This window comes from Sinocyclocheilus rhinocerous, unplaced genomic scaffold (assembly GCF_001515625.1).
Source record: "Sinocyclocheilus rhinocerous isolate Xijiao unplaced genomic scaffold, SAMN03320098_v1.1 scaffold564, whole genome shotgun sequence".
Lineage (NCBI taxonomy): Eukaryota > Metazoa > Chordata > Actinopteri > Cypriniformes > Cyprinidae > Sinocyclocheilus > Sinocyclocheilus rhinocerous.
In genome coordinates this window covers 98,804-113,916 of record NW_015645070.1, presented here as the reverse complement: position 1 = coordinate 113,916, position 15,113 = coordinate 98,804, and the positions used below count along the sequence as shown (strand labels likewise).

Genomic DNA, 15,113 nt, shown 5'->3' with positions numbered 1-15,113 from the left:
CTAATGTCTCGTCAACAAATTCCCATCGTACAGATACAGTGGATCAAAACAGATCCAGTGTCCATTGCATGGCTGCTTGACTGAATATATATGTTCTATAGAAATGTCTGGAATACCGGTTTGACGAGGTGTGGCAAGTTGTTGACAACTTTGGCCTAATTTCAGTGTTTATATGCACTAGCAAACGCACTTATAAACATAACTACATATTTATACATAATTCATTGAGATTTATTGATTGATCAGTTTAGCTAATCACTCATCTGTAATAAAGAATACATATATAGAGTGATTAGTAAATGGAGTCCATATTCTCTGCATTTTGGCTCCATCTGGTGGTCGAGTTGTTTGAGATTTGTTTTTTTTTCTGCATGGTTTCGCTGCTATCACAATCATATGGCAGAGTTACATGGCCATATTTAGCATTTAATGTCATGTTGAATTTGTGTTTATGTCAGACTGCCTTGGTAATGCATTATTTTGGTGATATTATTGCGCTTTTGAAATAGTTTACTATTTCTGCAAAAAGAAAGTCAGCTGGACGTTTGGTGGCGCTGTAGCATTACTGTGATGTTGTTTGCTGCATATCAAAGCATTTCCGGAAATATTTTCTCTTTGGGCGGAATGTTTTTAGTATTTTTTCCTATGTACAAAAGTTCAATTCCTCTAGGGGGCGCTTGCTGGCTCAAAATGCCGAATTCTCAATTCGATCACATTCAAATCTCAGGATGATTTTATTATACTGAGCACATTATCAATCTAAAAACGGTATTAAAATAAACAAATTAATTTAAACGATTTTTGTATCTGACATTGAAAAAACACCATCCGCTTCATCTATAATAAAAAAATGAATAAATCCTAATTTGCGCTGAGAAAAGTATCAGGTACCACGTGACAAGTCCGTCAACGTGCTGCTTCATCAGCGTTCTTGACAACATTTAAACCTGAACTATCACACTTACAACTTTTGATAATCGATAAAGAGCAAATTCTCAGCGAACATTTGAGAAAGCATGAGAATTCTAATTGTTAACCCTCCATCATACTAGGTCACTAAGCCCCGCCCATCTTTAGCAGCAGTTTCATGCTGAATTGCCATTCTTGTCGCTGACGATATTTTTTGGATTTTCTATGGATGCTCTTTATTATCAGAGGAACGCATGACCAAATCAAAAGAGAAACATTAAATATTTTACTGAACGTGGCGTTATATATCCATTCCTGTAGTGGATAGGAGGTCTTCTTATTTTTTAGCGGCGTTAATACTAAAACCGAATTGGGTGAGTCTTAATCAATAGTAAATACAGAGGAAACATCTTTATTTTCCAGCTGGCCTCCTAGTTCAAGTAGGGTATAATGAAGTATAGAGATTTGTTGTGGATGCAATGAATGTTGATTCGTATGATTCATATTATACCCAGAATGAAATCACAGTTAAGATGACTTTGTATGGCCAAACGCTCTTTGGAACTGACATAAAATCTCTCTGACAGATCGGTGTGTCAGCAGACATGTCATTCCCTCATCTGAACCAGGTAGCCCAGTTGCCCCCTGGCATTTCCCCCACACAGTTTGCTGGGTTTCCCACCACTGTTCCTACAGGTAGGTCATGAAGATAAGAAATATGTATATTCATATATATTGACACTGAAGTACTTAATCTTTGTTTATTTTTATTTTTCCTCAGCAAATCCGATAATCCCAGTCCCTGTGGGAATGATGACTCCTTTTCCAGCGGTATGTAAAGAAACAGCTTAAACGTTTCTTTTGGTTTCCTCCATTTGTTTTGAATATTAACCCTGTTACCAGCCTGAGAATAATTTCCTGTAATATTTCCAAGAAAATCAGGTTTTACAATGTGCCATATATGCGTAATGTCTGTAGGCTATGTGCTATACACAGATCCTAAATACAGAGACCATACCAGATCTTCTGGTGCTTTACTCCTGACCATTTAAAATAATATGCATGCAAGCCTGTTATGCATCCAAATTCAGATGCATGGATCTGTCAGACAGGTTGTGTTTATTATACTCTGTGCAGTTGTACTTTACTGTTTGTTCCTGAAATATGCTGCAGGTTTTGGTACAAACTGCAGTGCCAGTGGTTCAGAAGCTGACTAAGGACTCCATTGGCACCCGCAACAAGGACTCGGAGGAAGGTACAGGTAACAACACAGGACTGACCACCACAGTGTTTGTGGGAAACATCTCAGAAAAGGCCTCTGACATGTTGGTGCGGCAGTTATTGGCGGTGAGTGTTTGGAATTTATTCTACAACTTTTATCTGCGCAGTAATATTAAATCTCTTAGACACATTACCTGTATAGAATTAGTTCTCTCCAGAAATAAAATTCTGTCATCTTTTACTCACTCTTATGTCATAGAGCACATCAATGGTAAACGGAAGTTCAAACTTACTTGCTTGACACATGAGAACCAATGAGGTTTGTTGCTGATTGATGTGCTCTATGTATTGTGCTCTCATCAAAAATATCCTCACTTTTGTTTCGAAGGTAAATGAAAGTCATGTGAGTTTTGAGCAATATGAGGGTGAGTAAATAAGGACAGAATTTAAATGTTCCTTTTAAGTTGATTAACACATTCTTTATTTGACCTGATGTTCATGGGAATGTCCGTGTTATGTTAGCTCAGAATTTTTTAATTGTCAGCTTGTCACAAAATACATTTTCCTTTCTTCTGCAGAAATGTGGTTTAGTCCTCAGCTGGAAAAGAGTCCAGGGGGCTTCTGGAAAACTGCAAGGTATAAAGAAAGACTATAATAATCATCACTGCATAGTGTGTCAGTCTTTTGTAGTCCACCGTTATTGACAAAGATGTTATTGGTAAGTTCTAGCAATGAAATTTTTTTACAGACTTGGTATTTTCAAATTTAGTTTGACTACTTTAGGCCCAGCAGTTTAGATTTTTTTTAAGGATCTCTATCCAGGATTGTGCTAGTATTTGTTAACATGGGCTGTCTTAGGCAAACAGGAATATGTTTAAAAAGATCAGACCTTCAGCTTTCTAAATTCATGTCATCTGTCCGCCCTGTCTGACCCAATGTTGTGAACTTCATACATTTTTATGTGTGTGTTTGTATGTGTAGCTTTTGGTTTCTGTGAGTACAAAGAGCCAGAGTCCACGCTGAGAGCTCTCCGACTGCTTCATGAGCTGCAAGTGGGTGATAAGAAGTTACTTGTGAAGGTGGATGCAAAGACCAAAGCACAGCTGGATACCTGGAAGGCCAGTCAGAGGAGACGAAATGGGGTAAACCAAAAAAATGTATACTTTCATTCAGCTAGGACACATTAAAGGGGTGGTTCATTGCGATTTCACTTTTTTAACGTTAGTTAGTGTGTAATGTTGCTGTTTGAGCATAAAAAATATCTGCAAAGTTACGAAGCTGAAAGATCAATGCAAACGGAGATATCGTCTTTTAAAATTCTGGCAGTTTAATGCCATAAAAACGGCTGGTAGGGACTACAACGAGTTACTTCCCGGGTTCGTGACATCACAAACCCAGATAAACCCCACCCTCGGGAAAAGGCAGCATAGGGGGTAAGGCCTGCGCTGCTTTAGAGGAAGAGAAAACTAGAGGTGCACGTAAAAATCTATTCATATATGAATCGCGATTCTGTATTCTAACGATTCTAATGGATTCACAAGATTCCAAATCAATGTTCTAAAGCAGCGGTTCTTAATACTGTTCCTCGCGTCGCCCTGCTCTGCACACACTCTGCATCTCTCTCTCTCTCCCTCTTTCTCGCTCTCTCTCTCTCTCTCTCTCTCATTCAGCTCCGCTCCAACAATGAACTGTTACAATTATACACTTATTTTCACATAGCTATGAGAAGCGTTAAACATGCGCATGAAACATGTTAAACGCGCGTGCAGTTGCCGTACTGTATTAAAGCTTTAATCAGGATAAAACCGTATATTAAAAGCTAACATAAGCAGTAGCATTTACAAATAACAGCGTATCTAAAAGTATGAGACAAACGGAGCTCCCAAAACAGCAACAGAATGCGATCGGTTCTGTTGGCAGGAACTCAACGTGAATCTCAATAATCTAGACAGTGGTCCTCTCAAGGCCATGCTGACTCAACCGGAGAGTTTTGAGATAAAATATAAAAACGCAGCGGAAGGTTGCAAACGAATAGTCTGTCGCCCGATGTGGCTTTTACTCTTCTGGCTGGCTGTTGAATCTCAAAGAACTGCCACGACGTTTTTCTTTAAATCTGCCACTTAATTCATATTCATGAGTTGGTGAATAGCGGAAGGTAGAGCTCAAAGCCACACGCTTTGGGTGAAATCTCAAGACCGCCCCCCAAAATCTAACAATCTTCCAGCATCCAATTGGTTTAGACAGCTTCGTCCGCTCAGTGCGCCGTGAACCACGTTTTTCTATTCATAGAGCGGGCAAACCTGCGTCACACCCGATGACACACCTTCCTCCCAGCCAATCAGAAGCTCCGCCTTCGTGGGTTTGTTTCGATGAGCGTGGCTTTGGGCGAATGAGTGGCGTGAGAGATGGGGTGCTTTTTTTTGTGGTGTTGGAAATTTCCATCTCTGCACTGCCGACTGCATATGTTTTTTTGGCTTGACTAATGTCTCGTCAACAAATTCCCATCGTACAGATACAGTGGATCAAAACAGATCCAGTGTCCATTGCATGGCTGCTTGACTGAATATATATGTTCTATAGAAATGTCTGGAATACCGGTTTGACGAGGTGTGGCAAGTTGTTGACAACTTTGGCCTAATTTCAGTGTTTATATGCACTAGCAAACGCACTTATAAACATAACTACATATTTATACATAATTCATTGAGATTTATTGATTGATCAGTTTAGCTAATCACTCATCTGTAATAAAGAATACATATATAGAGTGATTAGTAAATGGAGTCCATATTCTCTGCATTTTGGCTCCATCTGGTGGTCGAGTTGTTTGAGATTTGTTTTTTTTTCTGCATGGTTTCGCTGCTATCACAATCATATGGCAGAGTTACATGGCCATATTTAGCATTTAATGTCATGTTGAATTTGTGTTTATGTCAGACTGCCTTGGTAATGCATTATTTTGGTGATATTATTGCGCTTTTGAAATAGTTTACTATTTCTGCAAAAAGAAAGTCAGCTGGACGTTTGGTGGCGCTGTAGCATTACTGTGATGTTGTTTGCTGCATATCAAAGCATTTCCGGAAATATTTTCTCTTTGGGCGGAATGTTTTTAGTATTTTTTCCTATGTACAAAAGTTCAATTCCTCTAGGGGGCGCTTGCTGGCTCAAAATGCCGAATTCTCAATTCGATCACATTCAAATCTCAGGATGATTTTATTATACTGAGCACATTATCAATCTAAAAACGGTATTAAAATAAACAAATTAATTTAAACGATTTTTGTATCTGACATTGAAAAAACACCATCCGCTTCATCTATAATAAAAAAATGAATAAATCCTAATTTGCGCTGAGAAAAGTATCAGGTACCACGTGACAAGTCCGTCAACGTGCTGCTTCATCAGCGTTCTTGACAACATTTAAACCTGAACTATCACACTTACAACTTTTGATAATCGATAAAGAGCAAATTCTCAGCGAACATTTGAGAAAGCATGAGAATTCTAATTGTTAACCCTCCATCATACTAGGTCACTAAGCCCCGCCCATCTTTAGCAGCAGTTTCATGCTGAATTGCCATTCTTGTCGCTGACGATATTTTTTGGATTTTCTATGGATGCTCTTTATTATCAGAGGAACGCATGACCAAATCAAAAGAGAAACATTAAATATTTTACTGAACGTGGCGTTATATATCCATTCCTGTAGTGGATAGGAGGTCTTCTTATTTTTTAGCGGCGTTAATACTAAAACCGAATTGGGTGAGTCTTAATCAATAGTAAATACAGAGGAAACATCTTTATTTTCCAGCTGGCCTCCTAGTTCAAGTAGGGTATAATGAAGTATAGAGATTTGTTGTGGATGCAATGAATGTTGATTCGTATGATTCATATTATACCCAGAATGAAATCACAGTTAAGATGACTTTGTATGGCCAAACGCTCTTTGGAACTGACATAAAATCTCTCTGACAGATCGGTGTGTCAGCAGACATGTCATTCCCTCATCTGAACCAGGTAGCCCAGTTGCCCCCTGGCATTTCCCCCACACAGTTTGCTGGGTTTCCCACCACTGTTCCTACAGGTAGGTCATGAAGATAAGAAATATGTATATTCATATATATTGACACTGAAGTACTTAATCTTTGTTTATTTTTATTTTTCCTCAGCAAATCCGATAATCCCAGTCCCTGTGGGAATGATGACTCCTTTTCCAGCGGTATGTAAAGAAACAGCTTAAACGTTTCTTTTGGTTTCCTCCATTTGTTTTGAATATTAACCCTGTTACCAGCCTGAGAATAATTTCCTGTAATATTTCCAAGAAAATCAGGTTTTACAATGTGCCATATATGCGTAATGTCTGTAGGCTATGTGCTATACACAGATCCTAAATACAGAGACCATACCAGATCTTCTGGTGCTTTACTCCTGACCATTTAAAATAATATGCATGCAAGCCTGTTATGCATCCAAATTCAGATGCATGGATCTGTCAGACAGGTTGTGTTTATTATACTCTGTGCAGTTGTACTTTACTGTTTGTTCCTGAAATATGCTGCAGGTTTTGGTACAAACTGCAGTGCCAGTGGTTCAGAAGCTGACTAAGGACTCCATTGGCACCCGCAACAAGGACTCGGAGGAAGGTACAGGTAACAACACAGGACTGACCACCACAGTGTTTGTGGGAAACATCTCAGAAAAGGCCTCTGACATGTTGGTGCGGCAGTTATTGGCGGTGAGTGTTTGGAATTTATTCTACAACTTTTATCTGCGCAGTAATATTAAATCTCTTAGACACATTACCTGTATAGAATTAGTTCTCTCCAGAAATAAAATTCTGTCATCTTTTACTCACTCTTATGTCATAGAGCACATCAATGGTAAACGGAAGTTCAAACTTACTTGCTTGACACATGAGAACCAATGAGGTTTGTTGCTGATTGATGTGCTCTATGTATTGTGCTCTCATCAAAAATATCCTCACTTTTGTTTCGAAGGTAAATGAAAGTCATGTGAGTTTTGAGCAATATGAGGGTGAGTAAATAAGGACAGAATTTAAATGTTCCTTTTAAGTTGATTAACACATTCTTTATTTGACCTGATGTTCATGGGAATGTCCGTGTTATGTTAGCTCAGAATTTTTTAATTGTCAGCTTGTCACAAAATACATTTTCCTTTCTTCTGCAGAAATGTGGTTTAGTCCTCAGCTGGAAAAGAGTCCAGGGGGCTTCTGGAAAACTGCAAGGTATAAAGTCAAACTATAATAATCATCAGTGCATAGTGTGTCAGTCTTTTGTAGTCTGACAAAGATGACAAAGATGTTATTGGTAAGTTCTAGCAATGAAATTTTTTTACAGACTTGGTATTTTCATGACTACTTTGACTACTTTAGGCCCAGCAGTTTAGATTTTTTTTAAGGATCTCTATCCAGGATTGTGCTAGTATTTGTTAACATGGGCTGTCTTAGGCAAACAGGAATATGTTTAAAAAGATCAGACCTTCAGCTTTCTAAATTCATGTCATCTGTCCGCCCTGTCTGACCCAATGTTGTGAACTTCATACATTTTTATGTGTGTGTTTGTATGTGTAGCTTTTGGTTTCTGTGAGTACAAAGAGCCAGAGTCCACGCTGAGAGCTCTCCGACTGCTTCATGAGCTGCAAGTGGGTGATAAGAAGTTACTTGTGAAGGTGGATGCAAAGACCAAAGCACAGCTGGATACCTGGAAGGCCAGTCAGAGGAGACGAAATGGGGTAAACCAAAAAAATGTATACTTTCATTCAGCTAGGACACATTAAAGGGGTGGTTCATTGCGATTTCACTTTTTTAACGTTAGTTAGTGTGTAATGTTGCTGTTTGAGCATAAAAAATATCTGCAAAGTTACGAAGCTGAAAGATCAATGCAAACGGAGACCCTATATTAAAATCTAACATAAGCAGTAGCATTTACAAATAACAGCGTATCTAAAAGTATGAGACAGCAACAAACAAAAAACATAGGCCTACCATTAAAAGCCGTGCTTGCACAGGTTCTGCACAATCCTCTTCAATAATATCCTCTGCTTCTCAATCGTACTCAAACTGATAAGCGATATTAACGACGCCTTGTTTTCAATACAACCGGAGCACATGCCGCTGAGGTGAGGGGCGGGACATTTAGACGCGCACTAGAGGCAGTTTAGCCAATCACAACACACTGGGCTAGCTAACCAATCAGAGCCCATCGCCTATTTCTGAGGGAGGGGCTTCATAAAAGAAGGAAATAATCGGCATGTTTCTCAGAAGGGACCGAGCGGTGTGGAATAAAGGTAAATTATGTGAAAAATAATGCGTTTTTTAAAAAACGAAGCATTAACACATGTTAGACTGCACCCCATAAACACAATCAAGCCTAGAAAAAAATCACTGAACCACCCCTTTAATTAAAATAACGAGCATGATTGAGCACCAAATCAGCATATTAGAATGATGTCTGAAGGATCATGTGACACTGAAGACTTGAGTAATGGCTGCTGACGTCACAGGAATAAATTATATTTTTAAAATATATTAAAACAGAAAACAGTTATTTTAAATTGAAATAATATTTCACTGTATTACTGTTTTCATTGTATTTTTGATTAAATAAATGAAGTGTTATGCAAAAGATACTTTCAGACATAAGAGAATTTCAAAAACATAAAACTCAAAACTGTTGAATGGTAGTGTACTCTACATCAATATTAACACATCTTTCATATGAATGCTTCTTACCCGTTTCATTGATGGAAAGAGTGTGTTGGTGCATGTCAGTCTCAGAGAACGTCCCAGCTTAAAAGGAGTTTGTAAACCATGATAATTGTCTTTCACATACAAATACATATTCCCTATACAGGCTCCTCAGACTGGAGAAGAGGCTAGAGATGAAGAGGAGGTAGAGCTTCTGGACGAGGAGATGAAGCGGCGTGATCAGATGGTGAAAGGTGCCATAGACAGTCTGATCCGGGAATACTCCAGCGAGCTCTCAGCCTCCTCACAGGATGCTGAAGCCCATCAACGCAAGAAACGTAAAGAGAAGAAGGAGGTATTTTTACTCTCACCATGGTAACCATACTGACCTAGCAGCCCTGTCATAATGACTTAACTGAAATACTGGGACATCTTCCAGAAAGTTTTAATTAAAGGAATTCTCTGTCATCATTTACTCATTCCTCATGTAGTTTCAAACCAGTATTACTTATTTGCTTGCTTTTTCAAAAGATATCATATGACAGTAAGTTCTCACATGACTTTGGAAGAGTAATATAGCATTGAAGTCAGTAAAGTCATAATTTTATGGTGTATTTTTTGTAGCTTGAAAGCTCAAGTCTCCATTTATTGTAATTGTATTGAAAACATCAACGGATATATTATTAAAAATTCTAATTTCGTGTTCCACAGATGAAAGTCAGTTTTGAACAACATAAGACTGAATAAATGGTGACAGAATATTTTATTTTTGGTGTAACTGTTACTTTGTAAGATGTATCTTATTATTGCTCTTAAAGGTAATTTATTAAGATTTAATTTATCTGCTCACATGGTCTAATCAGTTTTACTATTTCCCCCCCCCAGGATGATATAAATGCCATGGGGCTGGAAGATGACAAGCGAGACCTGATTTCCAGAGAGATTAGCAAATTCAGAGACACACACAAGGTAACACACTACTTTCTTTTTTCTCTCTCTCCTTTTCTTAGCCTAGTCTGTGGACTGAAGACGGCCACATCTAGAGTACTCTAAACTCACATTATTATAACTGAAACTACACCTCAGTAGAGTAACTTCACACAAATAAATCTATAGGAATTTGAGATATCCTGCCCATTTTAGACAGCTGCATGAGGCAATTTTTTAAATCCAAGAAACAACATTGTTCACGTTTATTAGAAATAATGCCTCTTTTGTTGTGTTATTTCACCTAGCAGCATCCAAGCAAAAGATTTGTCAGATTACAACTTTAGAAGCTGTTCTCTGAAAGAATGATTATAGAAAAGAGATGGCTGAAGCCTCTTAGATTGTTTCTCTGAGTGGCAACAATGGCAGCAGATGGGCAGGACCAGTTCAGGCTAGATTTACCACACAAAAAGTGCATGAACGAACTGTAAACCTCCCTCTAAAGCTAATCTGTTCATTAAACCCCACCATTACGGTAGAGGTCATATGGTGACTAAAGCAAGATGAATCTCAGAGCTTTGGAAAAAGTTGCTGGAATAGAGGATGTAAGTATGAGCTTCATTTTCTATTCTTCATATCTTGGGCGCCCCCTTCTGGAGGATCAACAAAGGTGCAACTGGCTCTGGGTCTCAGAAATGTGGCTCTGAGGATGCGGTAGTGCTAAAAAGACCAGCTGAAATGTAACACACTTTGATGTATTGACCTCAGGAGACTAACTGTAATCCTGAGTGTGTGCGTTCAGCAGAAGTTGCTCAATAAACCATATTTTTGGAAGCTGTTGTGTGGGCAGAGCTCAGTGAACCTTTGTGAGTCCTCTGTGTAAAAGCGTGGTTTTGGTGAGAAATGCAGTACTGAATAACCACTGCAGTATTTTTCACTGCAGTCTGAGGGGGGCGCCCTTTCACAGCACGCACAAAGCTGAAGATTCCTCAGGTAAGAAGTCATATTTCTTTCTTGTCCCATTCCCTCTTTCTCTCTGTTTCTAGCTGTTGATTTTGTTTTATTTTTCTACATCACATTTGATACAATAATACAGTACAACTCTGATATGTTATCCGAATAGAATTTGCCCTTATCTGTGTATTTAAGGCAGTCATATTATGAGGAATAAAATTTTCCTTGATCTGCTTGATTGTATGATGGAAACAGACTGATTAAAAAGGTCTCTAATCATTTAACAATGTAATGCCAGCTTATTGAGACTTATTGAAGTAAAACTGTATTGAACCTGACCGCAAACCTATAACTTAAAAGAGACAGAAGTAAAATAGCCCTAAGGGTCAGTGCGAGGGTAGAAAATGGGCATGGACAGACTATTTAAATGTGCAAGTGGAAAAAATTAATAATAAAAGGTATTATCTATGACCCCCCCTCTCAAAATAAGAGATATAAAGATAATAAAATAAAAGCTACTGTCTCAACTAGTTGTCATTGTTTATTGAGTAAGTTCACTAAAAATATACTTTGCATATAAAATTTTTGGCTCACTAAATTTCAGCATCAGTTCCACATCTTTTCAATCCCACTTTATTTGTGCACATCTTTTGGTCATGCTCCTCATTTCTCTCTGTTTTTTCTTGCATTTCCTCTCTTTTGTCAGCGTTCACCATTCGGAGCAGAGAGTTCTTGTCCTCCGCAATCATTCAGTAAAGCAGACAATATCTTTTCTATTGCCATAGCTATTTGAAACTTGTCTCTGTCTCTGCATGGTCAGCGTCTGTATTTATATTTGTTTGTATTTGTTGGGCGACTGAGGCCTGAGGGACAACAGAAGACGACACTTGGGTGAGATTCCACCTCTCTGATTTCATTCATTTTGCCAAAGTGAATGTATTTGGATGATACAGTGTATTACGGATCTCTGCAAAACCGATTTAAAAATAAATCAGTGATTGGAAAGAATGAGCATCGCTTTAAAATCTGATATTGAATTATGAGAGAAACACACAGAGTTTGTTTGGAGTAAGGATGTACAAGTTCAATACTAACATAAAGAAGTGTAGTATCAGTCAATTTGGTACCCGAGGACTGTCTGACTGACAGGTTCGTATTTCTGTGTCTGAACGTTCACGTCTTGGTCAAGATGGCCTTGAAGAGGTATTCATGTAAAGGGTCAGTTTGTCTTAAAGGAATGGACAAAGAATACTTTTGAAGTGTAAATGTAGCCAAATAGATCTGTTGCTGTGCATTATGTTGTTATTATTAATCAAACGTTGCTGTTTGCTACTTTCCTTTTTTTAAGTTTTGTTTATATTCATATTTTTACTGTCCAAATTAATATATATAAAGTGCTGTCAAATCGATTAATCACATCCAAAATAAGTTTGTGTACACACAATATATGTGTGTGCTGTGTATATTTAAATGTGTATATATAAATATATGCACATACATATGACTTATATTATGCATAAATATAAATATGTTACATGTATTTCTTACATATATACATGTATGTGTGTGCATTTATATATACAAATAAATATACACAGTACACACACATAATGTGTTAACACAAACTTTTATTTAAACACGATTAATCGTGGTTAATCGATTTGACAGAAAATACTTATATACAATTTTTTTGAAAGAACACATTAACACAATCTCACCAACCCCAAACTTTTGAACATAGTGAATTTATAAAGCATATTAGTTTTTGCTGTTGCAATGAAATTTATATTCTACTCATATTGGTACAGACTACAGATTTATTTATTTATTTTTAGAATCAGAGCAACTCTGGTAGTGAGTATGTTTAAGTATATTTGTATGTATGTGAACTAACCCACCCTACCTCTTTTAAAGGCCTGGCAATGAAACCATCTCTGAACACAAAGAGATGTCTACCACAGACAACTGTGTAGTCTCTTCAAGTCATTCATATAGAAAGCCTCTTTAGTGCAGTGTGGCCTCTTTATCCTACCAATTATTATTTGCTTTATTTTAAATATTTCAGATGTTTTTTTTCATGGTTTCTCCAAAATCATGTGTAGAAGGATGAAACTTTATGTGGGAGAGGAATACTGTGTGTGCATCTATTTGAGTGTAAGTGTTGATATCATGAGATTTTCATCATACTGAGACACTGGCTTCATGATTTAAACCTCTTTCTGTTTCCAGGGAGATTCTGGAACGTTGCCCTTCTTCTATATGTGTGTTCTCACACTTACATGAAATAATATCTCTCTTTCCCCACCGGAACCCTGCAGAAACTAGAGGAGGAGAAGGAGAGAGAACGGCAGCAGATTGAGAAAGAGCGGAGAGAAAGAGACAAAGAGAGAGAACGAGAGAAAGAGCGACGTGATCGGGAGAGAGAGAAGGAGCGGGAGAGAGAGAGACAGAAGGAGAGAGAAAAGGAGCGAGAGAGAGAGCGAGAGAGAGAGCGAGAACGAGAGCGAACGAAGGAGAAAGAGCGGGAGAAAGAGAGAAGTCGTGATCGCAGTAAAGACAGAAGCAGATCAAGGTGTGTATGACTATAGAATCTGTACAAGCATCTGTATTTTTTACCTGACCGAAAACTTTGACCAGAATATTGCATAATAAAGTTGTGCAAACTATGACAATGTGCAAGATTTTATTTATTTATTTATTTTGATAATAAATGTTTGATATTCTGATCCTGTTTCACTTGAAAATAATTCACATTACCTAATTAATTTGTAGCGAAAACCGTTCTATCTTATTTTAAAAGACGTCACGGAATCAGAATTATTTTGTGGCTTTTAGTGCATGTCTGTCCATATCAAAGAAGTTGACTACTTGCTAATGTATTCCTGAAAGTTCAGCTATATACACATTTGAAATGTATAGGCTTCTGGGAAAAACAAATGAAAATAACTTTATTTGTATAGCACCTTTCAAGTAGTGTTTCTCATATGAGACCCTGGACCACAAAACCTTCTTAAATGTCAATTTTTCGAAACTGAGATGTATACATCACGAAAGCTGGATAAATAAGCTTTCCATTGATGTATGGTTTGTTAGGATAGGACAATATTTGGCCGAGATACAACTATTTGAATATCTGGAATCTGAGGGTGCAAAAAAATCCAAATATTGAGAAAATCACTTTTAAAGTTGTCCAAATGAAGTTCTTAGCAATGCATATTACTAATCATAAATTAAGTTTTAAAATATTTGCAGTAGGAAATTTACAAAATATCTTCATGGAACATGATCTTTACTTGATATCCTAATGATTTTGGCATAAAAGAAAAATCGATAATTTTGACCCATACAATGTATTTTTGGCTATTGCTACAAATATACGCCAGCGACTTAAGACTGGTTTTGTGGTCCAGGGTCACATATTGCTTCATATGACATAATGCGCAGAACACACAAAACTGTAGTTTTTAAATAATTAAAAGAAATACGACAATTTTAAAAGTAACAAGTAACTAAAACTAAGAATGAAAAGAGTGAATAAAACAAAAACAGTCCATCATAAAATATTAATATAATGTATTTTACATAAAATAAATAAAAAGATTATAAAATATAGAAAAAGAGGTGTTAAAGGTGTTAGATAAAGCTAATATTTGTAATATATCATTTCGTGGGGTTTAGTCTTCTAAAGTAGAATATTTAGACATTTCTGGAACCATCTGAAAGGTTCAGCTAGTATCTTTGTCTCTATATCCTTTGTAAGTGTTGTTTATCTTCTGTAAGTAGTGTAATTGCTAGTTTCTAATGTACAGAATAAATGTTGTGTGTGGGCGCGTTGTGTTTTGAAGGGAGAAGAGTCGAGAAGAGAAGAAAAGAGAGCGTGAGGAAGATGAGGAGGAGGCGTATGAACGACGGAAACTGGAGAGGAAGCTACGTGAAAAAGAAGCAGCCTATCAGGAGGTTTGGAATCAAAAATGTACTGTTTTAGATGATTATAATGGAACATCATGGATTTCCTCACTATTTGCACTTTAAAAATTTGATCTACTCTAAATGGTCATGTTAAACTAATGTATGAGGTTTTGGTCGATAAAAGTGCAGAAAGGCTGGTGAGAGAACATTTGTGCCATTCCAGAGCACTGCTTCTGTCTCTGGAGCTCTGTAGTGTCCTGCTTCTAGATCATCTGCCCTCTTTTATTCTCAAATGCAGGACAAACAGATCTGTGCTTCAGGGTTCCCACGCTTCTTGAAAGTACTTGAATTTCAGACATGTGGATTCAAGGCCTGGAAAGTACTTGAAAACAAACATAGGTCCTTGAAAGTGCTTGAATTAAATTTGAAATACATTTTGTTTATGGCGCTATTTAAAAAATTGTCCTATATGTTCTGTCAAAAGACA

At 37.3% G+C, this 15,113-nt stretch overlaps 2 protein-coding genes across 2 annotated transcripts in view; both read left to right on the top strand.

Moving 5' to 3' along the window:
* The first annotated feature begins 1,103 nt into the window (after nt 1-1,103).
* LOC107705343 (RNA-binding protein 25-like) lies at nt 1,104-4,503 on the top strand. The gene is made up of 7 exons (XM_016508603.1): nt 1,104-1,283; nt 1,497-1,605; nt 1,691-1,740; nt 2,083-2,256; nt 2,709-2,766; nt 3,112-3,272; nt 4,420-4,503. Exons 2-7 carry the CDS (start codon nt 1,515-1,517, stop codon nt 4,501-4,503), a joined length of 618 nt encoding a protein of 205 aa, XP_016364089.1. The 5' UTR covers nt 1,104-1,283; nt 1,497-1,514.
* Nucleotides 4,504-5,712: 1,209 nt separating this feature from the next.
* rbm25a (RNA binding motif protein 25a) overlaps nt 5,713-15,113 on the top strand; it is a 16,328-nt gene continuing 6,927 nt past the window's right edge. Inside the window, exons 1-10 of the mRNA XM_016508644.1 lie at nt 5,713-5,892; nt 6,106-6,214; nt 6,300-6,349; nt 6,692-6,865; nt 7,318-7,375; nt 7,721-7,881; nt 9,003-9,191; nt 9,722-9,805; nt 13,036-13,289; nt 14,563-14,674. Coding sequence (XP_016364130.1) covers nt 6,124-6,214; nt 6,300-6,349; nt 6,692-6,865; nt 7,318-7,375; nt 7,721-7,881; nt 9,003-9,191; nt 9,722-9,805; nt 13,036-13,289; nt 14,563-14,674 — 1,173 coding nt within the window. The 5' untranslated portion in view covers nt 5,713-5,892; nt 6,106-6,123. The remainder of the gene's footprint in view (nt 5,893-6,105; nt 6,215-6,299; nt 6,350-6,691; nt 6,866-7,317; nt 7,376-7,720; nt 7,882-9,002; nt 9,192-9,721; nt 9,806-13,035; nt 13,290-14,562; nt 14,675-15,113) is intronic.